The sequence below is a fragment of the Macaca fascicularis genome, chromosome 16 (assembly GCF_037993035.2).
Source record: "Macaca fascicularis isolate 582-1 chromosome 16, T2T-MFA8v1.1".
NCBI classification, from domain to species: Eukaryota; Metazoa; Chordata; class Mammalia; order Primates; family Cercopithecidae; genus Macaca; species Macaca fascicularis.
Genome location: NC_088390.1, coordinates 84,469,102 through 84,488,400, shown reverse-complemented (window position 1 = coordinate 84,488,400; position 19,299 = coordinate 84,469,102). Strand labels below are relative to the sequence as shown.

At 44.2% G+C, this 19,299-nt stretch overlaps 1 protein-coding gene across 25 annotated transcripts in view; it reads right to left on the bottom strand.

Annotated features, from left to right (window-relative positions):
• Positions 1–19,299, bottom strand: part of TNRC6C (trinucleotide repeat containing adaptor 6C) — a 159,051-nt gene that overhangs the window by 46,924 nt on the left and 92,828 nt on the right. For 15 of the 25 annotated variants that reach the window (XM_065532069.2, XM_045375767.3, XM_045375763.2 and 12 more), the window contains one exon: positions 14,959–17,568. In XM_065532069.2, coding sequence (XP_065388141.1) covers positions 14,959–17,568 — 2,610 coding nt within the window. The remainder of the gene's footprint in view (positions 1–14,958; positions 17,569–19,299) is intronic. The other 10 variants (XM_045375757.3, XM_065532073.1, XM_065532071.1 and 7 more) reach the window with 1 other exon arrangement.

The window sequence follows — 19,299 nt, the reverse complement described above, 5'->3', positions numbered from 1 at the left end:
GGGGAGGCTAAGGCAGGAGAATCTCTTGAACCCAGGAACCAAGTAGTTATGTTTTGTGAAGTCCTAAGTTATACTTTGGCAACCCGGGAGGCAGAGGTTGGAGTGAGCCAAGATTGTGCCACTGCACTCTAGCCTGGGCAACAAAGCGAGAATCTGTCTCAAAAAATGAAAAAATAAAAAATTGCCATTTTCTAACTCCTGACCTCTACCCATTTACAACTTTAAAAGTCCATTAAACATTAAAGCCTATTCAATTGTCAGCATTTGCAACACAGTAGGGTTTAGAAGAATAGTTTAAAACTATGGTTAAAAGCTTGTTTACTTATTGTATTATATGTAATGACATAAAAGAAATCATTCTAAGAAAAATTTGTGAGTTGCAAATATATACTGAAATATTATTCTTGTTTATCTTTTGACCATCATAGACACAGATCACCTTATCTGGGCAAAGAAATGAGAAGACGGCAGATTAAACACATAAAGGTGAAGTCATAACTGGAAAATGCAGATGGTTCCCATGGTACCACCCACAAGCGAGGGAGATCTGAGGTTTCTGTCTTAGAAGGCAGATGAGACTTGAATTACGGATCAAAGTAGTTCCTATAGGTACTCTGGGAGGGTTTTTCAGGAACCCTTTCATTCCTCTGCCAAGTCCTGTTGCAACAGCATCCTCAGGAATTGGTCTCTTGTGGAAACAGGTTAGAGACGCATATAGAAGCCTGTGGCATCACAGGTGACACTTGACAACATGGGTGTGAACTTTAGGGATCCACTTATACACAAATTTTCTTCCACCTCCACCACCCCAGAGATAGCAAGACCAAGGCCCCCCCTTCCTCCTCAGCCTCTTCCTCAACATGGTGACGATGAGGATGAAGACCTTTATGATGATCTACTTCCACCTAATGAATAGTAAATATACTTTCTCTTCCTTACATATATACATATATATATGTGTGTGTGTATTTTTTTTTTTTTTTTGGAGACAGAGTCTTGCTCTGTTGCCCAGGCTGGAGTGCAGTGGCACAATCTTGGCTCACTGCAACTACTGCCTCCCGGGTTCAAGAGATTCTCATGCCTCAGTCTCCCGAGTAGCTGGGACTACAGGCATGCAACAACATGCCCGGATAATTTTTGAATTTTTAGTAGAGACAGGGTTTCACCATATTGGCCAGGCTGGTCTTGAACTCCTGACGTCAAGTGATCCGCCTGTCTTGGCCTCCCAAAGTGCTGGGATTACAGGCGTGAGCCACTGCACCCAGCCTTTACAATTTTCTTAATAATGTCTTCCATTCTCTAGCTTATCTTATTGTATAAAACTCTGAAGGCATAAAAAAGTATGTGTTGGCCAGGCGCGGTGGCTCAAGCCTGTAATCCCAGCACTTTGGGAGGCCGAGACGGGCGGATCACGAGGTCAGGAGATCGAGACCATCCTGGCTAACACAATGAAACCCCGTCTCCACTAAAAATACAAAAAAATTAGCCGGGCGTGGTGGCGGTGCCTGTAGTCCCAGCTACTCGGGAGGCTGAGGCAGGAGAATGGCGGGAACCCGGGAGGCGGAGCTTGCAGTGAGCCGAGAGCTTGTGAGCTTGCAGTGAGCCACTGCACTCCAGCCTGGGCGACAGAGCGAGACTCCACCTCAAAAAAAAAAAAAAAAAAAAAGTATGTGTTAACTGACTGTTTGTTATCAATAAGGCTTCTGGTCAAGTAGCTAAGTTTTTGGGAAGCCCTAATTTATACTTTTGATAACCCTAATCCCAGACTGTTCAAGGGCCAACTGTATTATCTACAGGCACAAAAGAGGTTATGACACCAGGTAACAAGGAGGATTTCCCCATGCCCTTCACTCTTCAGTACAAGAAACATTTTATATTGCATAGGTCAATCTTATTTTTCCAAATCAACTCAAATTCTAATCTTTTGCTTCAAATTCTAATCTTTTGCTTCTGCCATAAGCTCACCTGACACTGCTGATAGTCAGGTTGACAGCTTGTAGCAGTTGTAATTTTCATACAGATACATTATGCTCAGAGACAGAAATGTAAATATTTTAAGTCATAACTGTAGAAAGCATGAGACAGTTCAAGAGAAAAGCTTACAGTATAAAATGCAAATAGTTAACCATCAATTTTACATTGTTTGGCCTCAACGTGGATATTACAACATTAATTATGAAATGTATTAATTTTCTGACTAAAAATAGTATGGAATCAGTTCCCTTGATACTCTTTATTCTAAGAAAATGCAGTAAGATGGATTAATAACAAAAGGATATACAACCTAGAAATCATTTTAAATTAGAAGCTCTATGCTGAGCAATATATTATGTAAATAGTTACCAATAACAGGGGAGTTAGCCCTAACCAGTTATCGCTGGCAATTGCTAACTACAATATTAACTTTAATTACACGAAAGACAATAATATATATTGGGAGAAGGAGTTTTACAAATTGAAAGGACAAAATTAAATCAGAGACATTAACATAGCTAATAAAATTATCAAGGTTTTGGGAAGCTAAAATAACTTATGTGTTGCTAAAGCCCAATTAGCTATAAAAATACTAATTTACTGTAGGTAAATAATAAACTCACCTAGAATTTGTTTATCTCTAGACCTCCATCTCTTTGAGGAGGCAATACGTATTACAAATTGTTTAAGTCAAAACTAAGGATAAATACTAAGATTGTGGTAAGCATAGTTAATTGATTTTTGTAAAGAATTTTAAATTCCTCTTAAAGGCAGCAGAAATGTCTAGTGAGTATTTTCATGGAGAAGGCAAACGACTTGCAAGCATCACATTTCAAAATCTTAGAAAGAAATGGAAGAACACTTGCTTACCCAAAAAATGAAAAAACCGAGTATTTCCATTTTTATATTTATTTAATAGGGATGGGGTCTTGTTATGTTGCCTAGGCTGAAATGCAGTGGCTATTCTTAAGTGTGATCATAGCGCACTGCAGCCTCGAACTCCTAGATTCAAGCGATCCTCCTGCTTCGGAGTAGCTGAGATTACAGACGCCTGCCACCACACCTGGCCCAGTATTTTCATTTTCAGTTGAATCTTGCAAGACTACAACTTATCTGCATCCTAACAGAAACACTAGGATGTACCATCTGACACTCTAAAGGTTCTAGAAGAGATGCTAAAAACTGAAATGCAATAGAAAATTCTGACACAAAACAAGTAGTTTCAGCACATAGAAAATGATTTTAAGTACACAGAATTAAAACAATCTCTACTCTTAAGTGTTTATCATCAGAATGAATTTGGCATCTTTTTAATAATTTATAGGAATTCTTTTAAAGTTAGAATTGATGAGGTAGAACAAATTTCTTACATTTAAAATACTGATATTAAACTTTTAAAAATGATCCTTCAAATACTACTGCTTTTTGCAGAATATTTCTGTACTACGGGGTCTTAGAATCGTTACCTCCCTTCAATTTCTTCAAATTGACAAACAAAGATGGGGATAATAAAACACAGCCAGGATTTTGTAGTTTTCATTCAATTTTAAAATATACATTCATCTTTCCATCGGAATGGAGAAAATATGGCATGCACCCGGAAGCTGGCTATAAAAATGAGCAGCAGATGGAGAAAAGGCCAAGAAACAGGACCAAGGAACAGAGAATCTTTCTCTCACTAAACACTGTTAAGCACATCACATCTTAAGCACTACAGATAATTAAGTCAGTGGATGGAATTCTTTCCTCTATGAAATAAGAAATCAATTCTAGCTTGTTCCATGGATGTCATTTACATGGCTTTGTAAGTGTGATGGGCAGTCCTTTTTGGGAGGAAAGGTTTAGTTGAAAAGTGGCCAACTGTAATTAATTAGAGTATATGATAAAGGACTAGGCCAGACACGGTGGCTCACGCCTGTAATCCTAGCACTTTGGGAGACCGAGGTGGGTGGATCACTCGAGGCCAGGAGTTCAAGACCAGCCTGGCCAACATGGTGGCACACACCTGTAGTACCCGCTACTCAGGAGGCTGAGGGACGAGAACTGCTTGACCCTGGGAGGCGGAGGTTGCAGTGAGCTGAGATCACACCACTGCACTTCAGCCTGGGTGACAGAGGGAGACAGTTAAGACTCTGTCTCAAAAAAAAAAAAAAAAAAAAAAAAAGATAAAAGATTAAAAATGCAATCGATCAGGCATTTATTGAGTGCTTGCTATGTGCTTGGCTTTTTAAGGTGACCTAAATATTAACCTAACCTAAATATTAACCTGACCTAAATATTAACGAGATGAAATTTTTTTACTCATACCAATAGCCTTTAAGCTTAATGTAAATTTACTATGATTGGTTGGGTACTTGCTTATGGAGGAACAGAGCAGAATTGATAGTTGCAAGATCAATAAAACTTTCTTATCTGAAATCAAGATGGGTCTTTATACAGTAAAACTTTATATAGAAGAATTTGTTCATTATACAAGAGTATAGTCAGATGGCAAAGTATCCTACTTCTCTGAAAGTCTTCGTGGTGGGCATTTTACACTTCCGTTCCAAATTCAGGGGACTCTATTTGAGGGTTAATGATTCGGGGTCCTTTCTAGAAGCTGACCATGGGCCTCAAGCTGCACAGCAACTTCCCTTAGAAGAGCTTCTTCTGCCTGCCTTATTGAGTCATCATGTGGAGTAAGTATTAGAAAAGGAAAACCATCTTATTTACTTTTGATTTCACTACATTAATACAGATTTTAATGTGGTAACTCTTTCCTACCGGCATTGGGGGCGGGGGGCACACTATATTTTCTTCTTCTTCTTCTTCTTTTTTTTTTTGAGACAGGGTCTCCTGTTGTCCAGGCTGCAGGGTGGTGGTGCAACCACAGCTCACTGCAGCCTTAACCTCCCTGGGCTCAGGTGATCCTCCTGCCTCAGCCTCCTAAGTAGCTGGGGCTAGAGGCGCATGCTACTATGCCCATCTAATGTTTGTATTTTTTTTGTAGAGACATGGGTCTCACTATGTGGTTGCCCAGGATGTTCTCAAACTCCTGGGTTCAAGCAACTCACCTGGCTCAGCCTCCCAAAGTGCTGAGATTACAGGTGTGAGCCACTGTGTCCGGCCTCACACTGTATTTTCAACTGTCTTCATCATTTACCTATTTCGAGTTGAAGGTACCTAAAGCTAAGGCCTTGGCATGTGGGGTTCACGTGTCTCATGCCATGGACTTGCACTGAGAAGCATCTCTTCCTACTTCTGTAGCAGGCTCCCAACTCCCCAGCCCTTGCTCAAGTTCAGCCCCACTTAGCAAACCCCTCAAACACAGGAAAGCAAAAACAACCCAGCCAAACAAAACCCAAGAAAAATCCCACATCCACAAAAAGCATATATCACTCAGACCATTCCTCTTTCAGTAACTACTGCATAGTGCTTAAAATAGAATTACTTCTGGCTGGAGAGGTCAATGGGATCTATTTCTGAAGTTATGTTAAAACAGCTGAGCTGTAACAGGATCTTGCGATTCACTCCATCTGCAGGTGACTGTCTTTTGGTGTAGTTTTTATACTAAAGAATGATAAACTTCCTAGGACAGGAATCTGGAAGGAAGGCCACTGCTCTCTGGCTTCTGCTGCTGATGAGACTTAGAGAAACAATACATGTCTCGCCTTTGTAGGCAGAAGCTTCCTAAATCTAATTTTTTCCAAGTTTTAGTTTAGTGAATTGGAGATAGGCCTCTTTCATGATTAATGCACACAATCTCTGCTTTTATATTTTATAAGATGATAATTGTTTCAGAAAACTAAGTTTTAAAGCAAGTGTCACCAGATTAAGTACCCACATGCAAAGTAAAGTATGCCTCTGGCTAGAACCTTCGCTGACTTGTGGGAGCCCACAGGGGTCACCACCAGCACAGCTGGAATACCTGCTATGGCTGAGAGGCATCTCTGAAGAGCCGCAAATAGGCAGCAAAATGAACACACAACAAATTCTAGACGAAGATTAGTATTAGCAGTAGACTCCCTGCCAGTTTTCTGATTGGCATATGTAATATTTTACTTCTAGCCACTGTTGGAAGACACAGTGAGATGTCACTACCCCACTGCTGCTGGTTTACTTGGATCAATTGTGTAATGGCCTTCATATTTAACTCTAAAATTATCTACATTTCAGTGAAATCGGAGTTCAGAGGTGAAATCCCTGGAAGTTCTTGTTCAATTTCATTGTGAGATTCAGAGCCAACTACGAGGCTCCGTTGCTCACTAAATGGTTTTATTAATTAATATTCAATGTTCTCTTGTGTGGCTGCAAGTTGGTTTTTAAGTGTCCCAGAATATTTATGTCTGCGTACGCGAGGTAATCATGGGCTCTGAGTATTTTTAGGGCCTGCTTTCATTCCCTTAGAACACACAAAAATGTTATGTTTGCACTTTGGCCCTTTCTGCCACATCCCACTAACTGGTAAAACAGCAGACTGATTTTATGATGACTTAATAGCTTTGTATGCGCAGCAGAACACAAGGTCCTGCAATTCTGGCTTGCACCAGAGACAGTAATTGAGGCAATGTTGAAGGAGGAGGATGTGTGTGAGCCAGTGTAGACAACTTTACATCCTGTGTCAGGTGTGGCCTCTGGAGCCCTTCTCAGGCAGCCTACAATTTCTGATAAAAAGACAGGCACAGGGATATTTCTCTGGACTAATACTGCTGTTTTATCTCCAGAATGAATCTGAACCAGGTCCAGACAATCAAGTTTAGGAAGCTATACTGCATTTCCTAAAATACTATGTTTTCCTCAGGCTCACAGAAAACTAATTAAAATCAACAAGCATAGGACAAAAATGACTGTACTGTAGCATTCGCTCCTTTAAAACAACACACATACAAAATATGTAATTCGGAAATCATATTTTATAAGATAGGAGAGATCAATACCCTTAAGTGGTAATGATCAACAACTTAAAACCCAAACTCTGACATAAGTGAAAATTCTACAAATTCAGCATAGGTCAACAGCAAAATTGCATAAAACCTAAAAACACCAACTTTAAAAATAGCAGAAATTTCATGAGGTAGTCACAAGTGGAAGGCTTCTGTCTGGGAGTCCCAATAGCTATGGAAAGCTGTGCAGGCATTCAAGCCAGTGGGCAGCACAGCCTGGCAGGTGCTGAGACTGCTGCTGCCCTTGCCGACCCTGACTGCCCAGATGGCACAGTCCCCAGAGAGGAGGGCAAGGGGCTGCCACCGGGGGTAATGCCACTCCTGCATGCTGTCACCTCTATGAAGGGAACTGGTGTGGAACTGTTAATTCTACAGTCTCAAAGAATAGCTTGGTCTAACAAGCTTGGAGAGTGAAAGGCTATGATTACTTGTAATTCTTAAGTAATCATACTTATGATTTTTGCTCTCACTGCAAAAGAAGGCTTGGTTCATGTCTGAGACTTATACATCACAGGTAATACAGGGCAGGAATAATATTCAGTGTAGCCACTTTATGCCAGAGGTAGAAAAACAGATTGTTATAAATGAAAAAAATGAATAATCCCATATGTTGTGCAATATACTAAACTTGACATACTTTCAGCATGTGAGCATACTTCTACATGGAAAAAAATTTGTGTAACTTTGTCTGTTAATTGGTAAAACTAGATTTTCAACTGCTCCTATAATACTGCTACAACTACAAAGAGCACACACATGCACCGGCTGCAAGAGTTGCAGGGGAGAACAGAGTACACTGTTAAGGTGTAGCAGTTACAGCACATTTTCCTTCTTTCTATTTGGTGATAATACACGCAATTTGTTTAAAAAACTATAAATATTTTTCATATAAAAGATAATTATTTTGGCTCTTTTAACTGAACAAGAATGCCTTTTTCGGAGTGAAGCTCCCATGTTTTAGCTACCAAAAACGAGTTAAAAGTAGTTTCTGGGCAAGGCGCGGTGGCTCATGCCTGTAATCCCAGCACTTTGGGAGGTCAAGGCTGGCTGGCAGATCATGAGGTCAGGAGATTGAGACCATCCTGGCTAACACAGTGAAACCCCATCTTTACTAAAAATATAAAAAAATTAGCCAGGCGTGGTGGCGGGTGCCTGTAGTCCCAGCTACTCGGGAGGCTAAGGCAGGAGAATGGCGTGAACCTGGGAGGTGGAGTTTGCAGTGAGCCGAGATCGCGCCACTGCACTCCAGCCCAGGCAGAGAGCGAGACTCTGTCTCAAAAAAAGAAAAAAAAAAAAGTAGTTTCTGGGCCAGTCATGGTGGTTCATGCCTGTAATCCCAGCACTTTGGGAGGCTGAGGTGGGTGGATCACTTGAGGTCAGGAGTTCCAGACCAGCCTGGCCAACATGGTGAAACCCCATCTCTACTAAAAATACAAAAATTAGTCAGGCATGGTGGTGCTCGCCTGTAATCCCAGCTACTTGGGAGGCTGAGGCAGGAGAATTGTTTGAACCCGGGAGGTGGAGGCTGCAGTGAGACGAGAGCGTGCCACTGCACTCTAGCCCAGCCAACAGAGTGAGATGCCTCAAGAAAAAAAAAAAAAAGTAGTTTCTGGCCAGGCATGGTAGCTCACACCTGTGATCCCAACACTTTGGGAGGCCAAAGTGAGAGGATGGCTTGAGGCCAGGAGTTTGAGACTAGCCTGGGCAACACAGCATGACTCTGTCTCTAAAAGAAAAAGTTTCTAAAGATAACATATCCTTAGATATCCTCCAACGGGGAGATCCTCCAACAAACGCAATATGGTTCTAACCTCTGTAGGGTGTCATGGATATATATAAATATATATTTTACATATATATATTGCACATCTGAGACTTCACCATCTCCCTCCCACATACGTACCCTTGGAGAGCTACTTAATCTCCTAGGTCTCATTTGTAAAATGAGGCCCAAGGAGCTGTAAAGATTCAGTGTGAGACGATCCATAAAATGTTCCATACATGACAGCCAAGCATGGCCAGACCACACTTATTGCAAGACTCCAGTGCCAGGCACAGGGCCCTCTGTAGCTTGAGCTCTTCCAGGAATTGGCACTCAAATTGGGACTATCCACTAAGGGTAGATGGGACATGCAAGCCAATTTAAAATAGTCATGGGCTGCATAATGACGTTTTGGTCAACTGACTGCGCAGATGACAATGGCCCCCTAGGATTATATATAATGGAGCTGAAAATTTCCCATCATCTAATGATGCTGCACCCATCATAATGCAGCGGAATGCATTTCTCATGTGTTTGTGGTCATGCTCGTGTAAACGAACCTACTGTGCGGCCAGTCACAGCAAGGTCTAGCACACACAACCGATGATGCTAATACAGGACTATGTTACCGGTTTATGTCTTTACTGTACTTCCTGTTACTGCATCTCCAATGGGACAATGTATGGAGGTGGACAACAGTGATACTGAAGATCCTGGTCCTGTGCAGGCCTAGGCTAATGTGTGTGTTCGTGTCTTAGTTAACAAAAAAATTTAAAAGGTACAAAAAAAAGCTCACAGAATAAGAGTATAAAAAATAATTTTGTACAGCTGTACAATGTGTTTGTGTTTTAAGCTAAGTGTTACTGAAGAAAGAAAGGTATCTTTTAATAAATGTAGTGTGGCCTAAAGTGTACAGTGTCCACCAAGTCTACGGCAGTCTCCAGTGGTGTGCAGTAGTCTCCAGTGGTGTGCAGTAGTTTCCAGTGGTGTGCAGCAGTCTCCAGTGGTGTGCAGTAGTCTCCCATGGTGCACAGTGGTGAACTGTACTTTGCAGTGATGTACAGTAGTCTCCAGTGGTGCACAGTAGTCTGCAGTGGTGTATACTGGTGTATAGTAGTATAGTCTGCAATAGTCTCCAGTAGTGTGCAGTAGCTCCAGCAGTGTACAGTAGTCTGCAGTGGTGTATAGTGGTGTATAGTAGTGTAGTCTGCAATAGTCTCCAGTAGTGTGCAGTAGCTCCAGCAGTGTACAGTAGTTTGCAGTGGTGTATAGTAGTCTGCAGTAGTGTACAGTAGTCTGCAGTAGTCTCCAGTAGTGTGCAGTAGCTCCAGCAGTGTACAGTAGTTTGCAGTGGTGTATAGTAGTTTGTAGTAGTCTGCAGTAGTGTACAGTAGTCTGCAGTGGTGTATAGTAGTGTACAGTAGTCTACAGTGGTATACAGTAGTGTACAGTAGTCTGCAGTGGTATACAGTAGTCTGCAGTGGTATACAGTAGTGTGCAGTAGCTCCAGCAGTGTACAGTAGTTTGCAGTGGTGTATAGTAGTTTGTAGTAGTCTGCAGTAGTGTACAGTAGTCTGCAGCGGTGTACAGTAGTGTGCAGTAGTCTGCAGCGGTGTACGGTAGTGTGCAGTAGTCTGCAGCGGTGTACGGTAGTGTGCAGTAGTCTGCAGCGGTGTACGGTAGTGTGCAGTAGTCTGCAGCGGTGTACGGTAGTGTGCAGTAGTCTGCAGCGGTGTACGGTAGTGTGCAGTAGTCTGCAGCGGTGTACGGTAGTGTGCAGTAGTCTGCAGCGGTGTACGGTAGTGTGCAGTAGTCTGCAGCGGTGTACGGTAGTGTGCAGTAGTCTGCAGCGGTGTACGGTAGTGTGCAGTAGTCTGCAGCGGTGTACGGTAGTGTGCAGTAGTCTGCAGCGGTGTACGGTAGTGTGCAGTAGTCTGCAGCGGTGTACGGTAGTGTGCAGTAGTCTGCAGCGGTGTACGGTAGTGTGCAGTAGTCTGCAGCGGTGTACGGTAGTGTGCAGTAGTCTGCAGCGGTGTACGGTAGTGTGCAGTAGTCTGCAGCGGTGTACGGTCGTGTGCAGTAGTCTGCAGCGGTGTGCGGTCGTGTGCAGTAGTCTGCAGCGGTGTACGGTCGTGTGCAGTAGTCTGCAGCGGTGTACGGTCGTGTGCAGTAGTCTGCAGCGGTGTACGGTCGTGTGCAGTAGTCTGCAGCGGTGTACGGTCGTGTGCAGTAGTCTGCAGCGGTGTACGGTAGTGTGCAGTAGTCTGCAGCGGTGTACGGTAGTGTGCAGTAGTCTGCAGCGGTGTACGGTAGTGTGCAGTAGTCTGCAGCGGTGTACGGTAGTGTGCAGTAGTCTGCAGCGGTGTACGGTAGTGTGCAGTAGTCTGCAGCGGTGTACGGTAGTGTGCAGTAGTCTGCAGCGGTGTACGGTAGTGTGCAGTAGTCTGCAGCGGTGTACGGTAGTGTGCAGTAGTCTGCAGCGGTGTACGGTAGTGTGCAGTAGTCTGCAGCGGTGTACGGTAGTGTGCAGTAGTCTGCAGCGGTGTACGGTAGTGTGCAGTAGTCTGCAGCGGTGTACGGTCGTGTGCAGTAGTCTGCAGCGGTGTACGGTCGTGTGCAGTAGTCTGCAGCGGTGTACGGTCGTGTGCAGTAGTCTGCAGCGGTGTACGGTCGTGTGCAGTAGTCTGCAGCGGTGTACGGTAGTGTGCAGTAGTCTGCAGCGGTGTACGGTAGTGTGCAGTAGTCTGCAGCGGTGTACGGTAGTGTGCAGTAGTCTGCAGCGGTGTGCGGTCGTGTGCAGTAGTCTGCAGCGGTGTGCGGTCGTGTGCAGTAGTCTGCAGTGGTGTGCGGTCGTGTGCAGTAGTCTGCAGTGGTATACGGTCGTGTGCAGTAGTCTGCAGTGGTATACGGTCGTGTACAGTAGTCTGCAGTGGTATACAGTAATGTGCAGTAGCTCCAGCAGTGTACAGTAGTTTGCAGTAGTGTACAGTAGTCTGCAGTGGTGTATAGTAGTGTACAGTAGTCTGCAGTGGTATACAGTAGTGTGCAGTAGCTCCAGCAGTGTACAGTAGTTTGCAGTGGTGTATAGTAGTTTGTAGTAGTCTGCAGTAGTGTACAGTAGTCTGCAGTGGTGTATAGTAGTGTACAGTAGTGTGCAGCAGTCTCCAGCAGTGTACAGTAGTCTGCAGTGGTGCACAGTAGTCTGCAGTAGTGTCCCAGGCCTTCACATCCACTCACCACTAACTCACTGACTCGCCCAGAGCCACTCCCAGTCCTGCAAGCTCCACTCATGGTAAGTGCCCTATACAGGTGCACCATTTTTAATCTTTTATACCATATTTTAATGTTCCCTTTTCATGTTTAGCTATGTAAATACTTACCATCGTGCTACAACTGCCGACAGTATTCAGTACAGTAATATGCTGGGCAGGTTTGTAGCCCAGGAGCAATGCCTGTACCACACAGCCTAGGTGATTAGGAGGCTATGCCACCCAGGTTTATGTAACTATACTTTATGTTAACACAATGCTGAAATTGTCTGATGACACATTTCTTAGAATGTATCACCATTGTTAAGCAATGCATGACCATATTAATTCTGTTCCTGGAGCTTTTTTGTTGTTGTTTAAAGAAATGGGGTCTCATTATGTCGCTCAGGCAGGCTTTGAACTCCTGGGCTCAAGCCATCCTCCCACCTCAGCCTCCCAAGTAGCTGGCATTACAGGTGGGGGCTCTCAGATCACTTTCTGCATACCTTTACTATAACGCTAATTAAACTCTATTAAATTTGATATTACTGGCCTGTCCCACCAGACTATTCCTTACTTAGGAAGAATCTTCTTTTTCTTTTTTGAGACAGAGTTTCACTCTGTCGCCCAGGTTGGAGTGCAATGGCCCCAACCCAGCCCACTGTAACCTCTGCCTCCCGGGTTCAAGCGATTCTCCTGCCTCCACCTCCTGAGAAGCTGGGATTATAGACATGCACCACCATGCCTGGCTAATTTTGTATTTTTAGTACAGACGGGGTTTCACCTTGTTGGTCAGGCTGGTCTCAAACTCTTGACCTCAGATGATCTGCCCGCCTTGGCCTCCCGAAGTACTGGGATTACAGGCGTGAGCCACCACGCCCGACCTAATCTTATTTTTCAAATCCCTTCATTTTCCTTCTTCCTGCTTCTCCTTATCCTCCCAAGTACTTTATAAAATGTAAGGGCCTAGAAATATTAGTCATATATTAGTAAAAAATTGGAATAACAAATTCAAGTACTCCAAGGAACCAGTCAGTTAACGTAAACAGGCCCAGTGTAAGAACAGCAGCACAAGCTTGATGATGCTCAACGGCTACTGATCAAAAGCCTCAGTGCTGGGAATCATCAGGGGTCGGGGGGCAATGTGACACTGTATGGAGAGAACGCACAGGCCCTTATGAAGGCAAGTGGCTCTGACTGACTGCTGCCATGTGAATCCAATGTGTCAGACTTTTCAGGTTTCCAAATGAAGCCAGAAATCTGTAATTTAATATAAAACATCTGCATTAAAAAATGCCAATTCACAGAGAAAATGTGGGCCAAAAACGCACATTTGTGGGACTATGTGCAGCCCATGGACCACTGGCTTTTGACCTCTGGTTTAGTGACATTGATGTGTTAGGTGGAGGCTAAAACTGTCTTGAGGATCCATAAAGGACTCCTGATGTGGCAACCTCACTGAGGTACAAGTGAACTACCAAGCAGTCTACGAGGAGGCTGGAGGGCCCAGCTGGTGGGCCAGGGGAGGTCCTGTAGGGCAGTCATAATTGAATTAATGTAGCAAGCAGGACAGTCTCCTGTTGAATGCTTATGACAAAAACCAAAAAGGTGCCCAAATGCCCAGGCTGCCCTACACAAGATGGTGATTCCCCAACTCCACTGGTCCCCAGCGTGCAGACCTTCCAGGCTTACTGTTTCCTCCCCTGCACCATCACCGCCCAACACTATGTATATACTTTAATTCACGTGCTGTTGCCTCCCTCACTAGATCTAGACCCCACCATGGCAGGGTTTTGACTGTTTTGCTCCCTGCAGTTTACCCAGCTACTAGGGCACAGCCTAGAACGTGGCAGGTCCCAATAAATTCACTGGTGATCTCTGGGCCCTGACATTGCCCAGCAACTCTCCAGGGGCCCCAGTCAAGTCAGTTCTCTGTTCCTGTCCTCTACATGGGCTAATGCACGCTCCCCCTCTACTCATGCCGCTGCTCCTGGCCAGCCTTCCTCCACTCTGGGTTGCTATCCACACTCCCAGAGAGAAAAGAACCCCAGAAGGCGGCCTTGGCCCTCTGGCCATGACAGCCTGGGCCACCTGTGCAGTGCTTTTTCCTGCTCCTTGCTTCGCAAGATGGGTGAAGTGCCCTCGTCCTGCTGGATGCAGGGATCTCTTCCCTCTTCACTCATTCTCATCTCCATTTGTTCCTTTCTAACAGCTCTGAAACATGCTCGTGACTTTGCCACCTTAAAATCTCTCTGCTCTGGACCTCGCCCCTCTGGCTGAGAACTGATCTTTCATATCTGGGACCTTTTATTGTCCCCACTGGACACAGCGGGCTCTGAGCCTCCTGCTGTGCTCATGGGCATGCCAGTGAACTGACACAGTCATCTGCACACTTGCCCAAGTTCTGAGCCATGTCTATCCTATCTTCTTCTTTGCTCTTGTATCCAAATGGTTACAAAATCTTGGAATCATGCACTGTCATTGTCTTCAAATCCATCGTCTCCACCCCAGGCCACCACTGCCACCACCCAAACATTCGCTTGATGTTCTACTGAGTGTGCTTAATATATTTTTTTCTTGAATAGAAAACCACCAGAGGATCCTGCTTTGCTCTCACTGGATAATCTTTAGAAACAATATTGCAGGGAACTGAAATTATTTTAATGCTATCTGCTATTAAAAAAAAACACTATGGCCGGGCGCGGTGGCTCACGCCTGTAATCCCAGCACTTTGGGAGGCCGAGGCGGGCGGATCACAAGGTCAGGAGATCGAGACCACGGTGAAACCCCGTCTCTACTAAAAATACAAAAAATTAGCCGGGCGCGGTTGTGGGCGCCTGTAGTCCCAGCTACTCGGGAGGCTGAGGCAGGAGAATGGCGTGAACCCGGGAGGCGGAGCTTGCAGTGAGCTGAGATCCGGCCACTGCACTCCAGCCTGGGCGACAGAGCGAGACTCCGTCTCAAAAAAAAAAAAAACACTACTCAGAGTATTCATGAATATATAATGAGAATAAGCTTTTTTTTTTTTAACTTGTAAAGAAACATGAAATACCTTTCATACCTGGACCGAGCAATGGTGATCGATTCAGCTGAGTATTGGCCTGGTGCGGTGGCGGCGTCTCGACCCTGTGTGTGGTGTTGCTCGTGGTAGTGGTGGTGGTGGTGGTATTGGTCGTGGTACTGCTCTGGATGACCGGGTTGTTTCTATCCCACATGTTTACAGTTTTATTGTTATAGTTGCTTGGGTCCCCCCAAGCTGAGGTACCATCATCAATTTCCATTTTGCGGCGAATGGACGGTGGAGAGGGTTCTTCCCAGCCAGTTGCCTCACTGCTGTCCTTCTGTTTGACTGGTACTGGCCCCCCGATCCACCCTGTTCCTGTCTGTTTCACAGAAGCAGCTCCTCCCCAGTTACTCACATTGTTGTCTTGGGGTTTGCTAGCCCAGTTCTGTTGGGGGCCAGGTTTTAAAGTCTCCCCCCAGTTTGTACCTGGATTGGCCTTTGTATTTGTGCTGTTGCCCCAGCCACTGCTCCCAGACCTCGTGGTGTCATTCCAACCAGACCCTGACCTATTACTGTCAGCATCCCATCCAGATCCATTTTTTTTCCCATCCCCCAAGTGTCCAAGGACAGATGATGAATCTGCCCAATCTCCCCCTCCGGCACTCCAGGCTGGATTTGATCTTTGTCCATCTCCCCAGTGTTGGGATTTGGGCTTTGGAGGCTCACCCCAGGTGGGTGACTTGTCCTCCTGATTTGCGGCCCCACTCCAAGCATGGCCACTCTTGGCAGCAGCAGCAGTACTAACAGCAGTAGAGCTTATCGAGTCCCCCCAAACCCCCGGGCCACTTGGCGCTTTGTTGTTGCTGTCTCCCCAACCTGTGTTTGCTGGCACAGCGGCAGGTGGCGCATTGACCCACCCAGATACTGAAGAGGTATTTGTACTGTTCATGATGGACCCATCGTTCTTCCCCCCTGAGTTTGAAGGCTGAGTAGCTGCACAACCCCAGGCCTCTGTCCCATTGTCATTTTTCCTTTCAGACCTAGGGGATTCTTCAAATTCCCAGGCAGTGTTTTGCTTTACAGGAGTCTGTCCCCAACCAGTATTAGATAGAACTCTTGGGTCAAGATCATTCCTTGGCAACTGGATATGCCCTTGGTCTATAATCCCTTTATCTCGCCTTCGACCTTCTCCCGTTCCTTCCCTCCCAGTGCTTCCTTCATTGTGGTTGCCAGAACCATCACTACTTCCTTCACTTGCTGTAGTTCCAGAAGATGCCGCTTTGGCCCAGGAGTTCATGTGTTCACCACCAGGCTGCACGGTAGGGTTCTGGCTGGTGACACTAGGACTCTCCCACCCTGTTGATCCTTTCCCATTGATGTCACTATTGGAATGCTGGTTTGGGGGCTTTCCCCATTCCCCATTCACACCGTTAGAGGTGCTTCGGCTGGGGTGGCCCCAAGCTCCCGAATGGATATTACCAACGCCATTGTTGCCACTGCCCCTTCCCCAGGCGAGTATTCCAGGACCAGCAGGAGGTCCTGAATCCCAAGCATTTCCTCCATTTCCTTCCTTTTGCACAGCACTGCTGGATCCGTTTTGTTTAGCACTTAATGCTGAGTTCACAGTGTCTCCATTCCCCTGACTGAACCCAGAATTGCTATTTCCTGTGGCAGGGTTACCTGGGGACAGTCCCCATACAGAATTGCTTATTCCTTCAGCACTGCCCCCACTGACTTGAGAAACTGATGATCCGTTAGCACCAGGAAGGCTTTGCAGGTGGGGTGGGATGATGGCCCCCATACCAACAGCCATGCCCCAGTTTGGCAGTCCATTTGTCTGCATTGCATTGATAGGGTTGGGTGAAGAGTTCATGGGGTTAGTGTTATTTGGTCCATCAGTGTTAAGGTTCTGAGGTTGTGCGCTGAAAGACACATTCTGAGAAGTGGACGTTTGTGGTTCTGTGCTCTCTTGCGGCAGCAAGTTTCCCCAAGCACCTAAAGTGCCTGTTGGGTTCCCGTTCTGGTTGCCCATATTTTGACCTATGGCACTGACTGGACTGCAAATACTGGAAGGGTTGCCTGTCGCCACGGTTCCTTCATGTCCAAGTACAGGCCAGGCAGCTGGGTTGGCATTAGGATTAAGGTTAAGATTAATGCCAGCATTGGAGTTGGAAGCACCCCAGCAATTCTGACTTCTCCCATCTCCAATCATAGTGTCCATTTTTCCATCCCCACCACTGATAGAGCAGTGAGCCAGGCCAGAGCTGGAGCCTGTGGCTACACCCCACACTCTGGTCGCACTTCCATTACTGTTCGCTCCCCCTGCTCCAAGGGCACTCTGATTAGAAGGGCTTTGGACGAGTGCGCCATTGGTGCCATTATTGCCATTTGTCTTCTTGGTATGTCCAGTGAAGTTGCCCTGGGCACTCCCTGTAGCCATGCTACTGTTCTCTGAGCCACAGTTGGAGGCAGAGTCAGTGTCTGTAGTACATTCTGAGGCAGATTCAGTCTCTGTTCCTGTGATGGAAGGCCACGCCTCCTTGTCAGTCCTATCTATTATCACTTTATCCCAGCTGCAGTTGGCTTCGCTTCTGTAAGTAGGCTGCTGTCCCCAGTGGGAATTTTCATAATGATCTGCCAATCCACTATGACTGAGATCTGAAAAAGATGAAACAAAATTCAAAATTAGATTTTCTACCCATTTGTCAATGAATCAACTGTTAACTAGTCTTTGGGGAAGCTCTTTATTTCAAGTCTTCAAATCTGAATGACAAGCACTAAAAAATGACTTAAAGAAAAAAGCTATTTGTCTTCTTAATAGATCCCATTTTAAGAAGCATTAATGTTTTTAAAATTATATCAATTCTTACCACTACACTATACTATTATTCCCCCTGGAGAATATTCACAATGCACATTAGCACATCAGCATCTCTGAAAGCATCTGTAGTAAAGTCAGCTCTGAAAGATACATGACTTTGCAACTCCTATAAATATAGAGACTGAGAAATGCTGGCAATGACAGTAAGTTCACGTGGAGTTTTGAATAAAGCTTATAGTTCTCTTTAAGATCTCTAATTAGATTACAGTATTATATAGAGGCGAAACATGGCTTTCAGTAGGAAAAAGTTGTAAATTGCATTGCAGAATCATAACAGAACCAATATTTGGGGTGGGGGAAGTGGTGACAGAAGGAAAGAGAGAAAAGACAAGGAGACAATGCTATCAAAATGTTATCAAAAATAGTAAGGATTAGAAATGTTTAATTAGATGTATACTACTTTATCTGATCTTATCTGCAATTTGGTTTATCACTGTCTCCTGCACATTCATAAAAAAAAAAATCTGTAGCTCAAGGACATCACTAAAAAAAAGAAAAAAGAAGAAAAAGAAAGCCCTACAGGTGCTATCTTTTGGATCTCTAAGGATTCCCTCTATCCTTGTTTTCTATTTCTTTAGTCTTTTCTTTGGAGATCCCTAGAATAACTACATGTCATCTTCTTACAGTATTTAACTCTTCGGGTCCTTTTAAAGAATCCCCTGTGTGGATCTGCATTTTATTTCCTATGACTTTAATAATTATTTAAGTGTTTCCAACATCGCAGTCAAACTTATATTCCAATCAACTTTTTGGCAGACTTCATTCAAAGTATGTATCACTCAAAAATAAAGTAAAAGAAATGTTAAAAAAATCATTTAACCTAAATATACAACAAACCACATATATGATTTAGAAATCCTTGGTGAAGTTCTCTAAATACTACAATATACAAATAAATTGCAATAAAATATTTTCTTCTCTTTTAGAATCTTTTAATTATGTTCTCTTCAAATTTATTTTAACAAGAAAAATCTTATATACAGTTAAAACATGAATTTCCCAAATAAATTCTCTTTTACAGTTTGATGTAAAGGAAAAAAAGGAAGTGTGTAAAAAATTATCATTATCATTAGAAAGACCATACTAAAGCTAATATCAACCTAAAAGACATTTTTATTGCTTGATTTAAGAGCAATGTAATGATTTTATAATTATGCTCTAGGTGATTTCAAAGTAGGTATGTAATTCCAGGTGAAAATTACAAAGGAAAAATGAAGACAGGCAACAGAAAACTTTAAATGTTGAAACTGCTATAAAATTACTAGGTTCTTTTCACTGCCAAATATTAGGGGTTGGATCTATAACCCTGGTTTATGACAATTTGGTTTCGCACATACTCGAAAAACTATCTAATATAATAACTGACTAAAGAGATAAATGAGCCATTCCTCATTTAACACAGAAAATAAGACCAAGTTAACACACAGAGATTATGGCTTGTTGCCAGCAAATATTGTCACATTTCATTTTACCACCAGTTTGGGTTCCCTCAGGGACAGGTTGTGCCA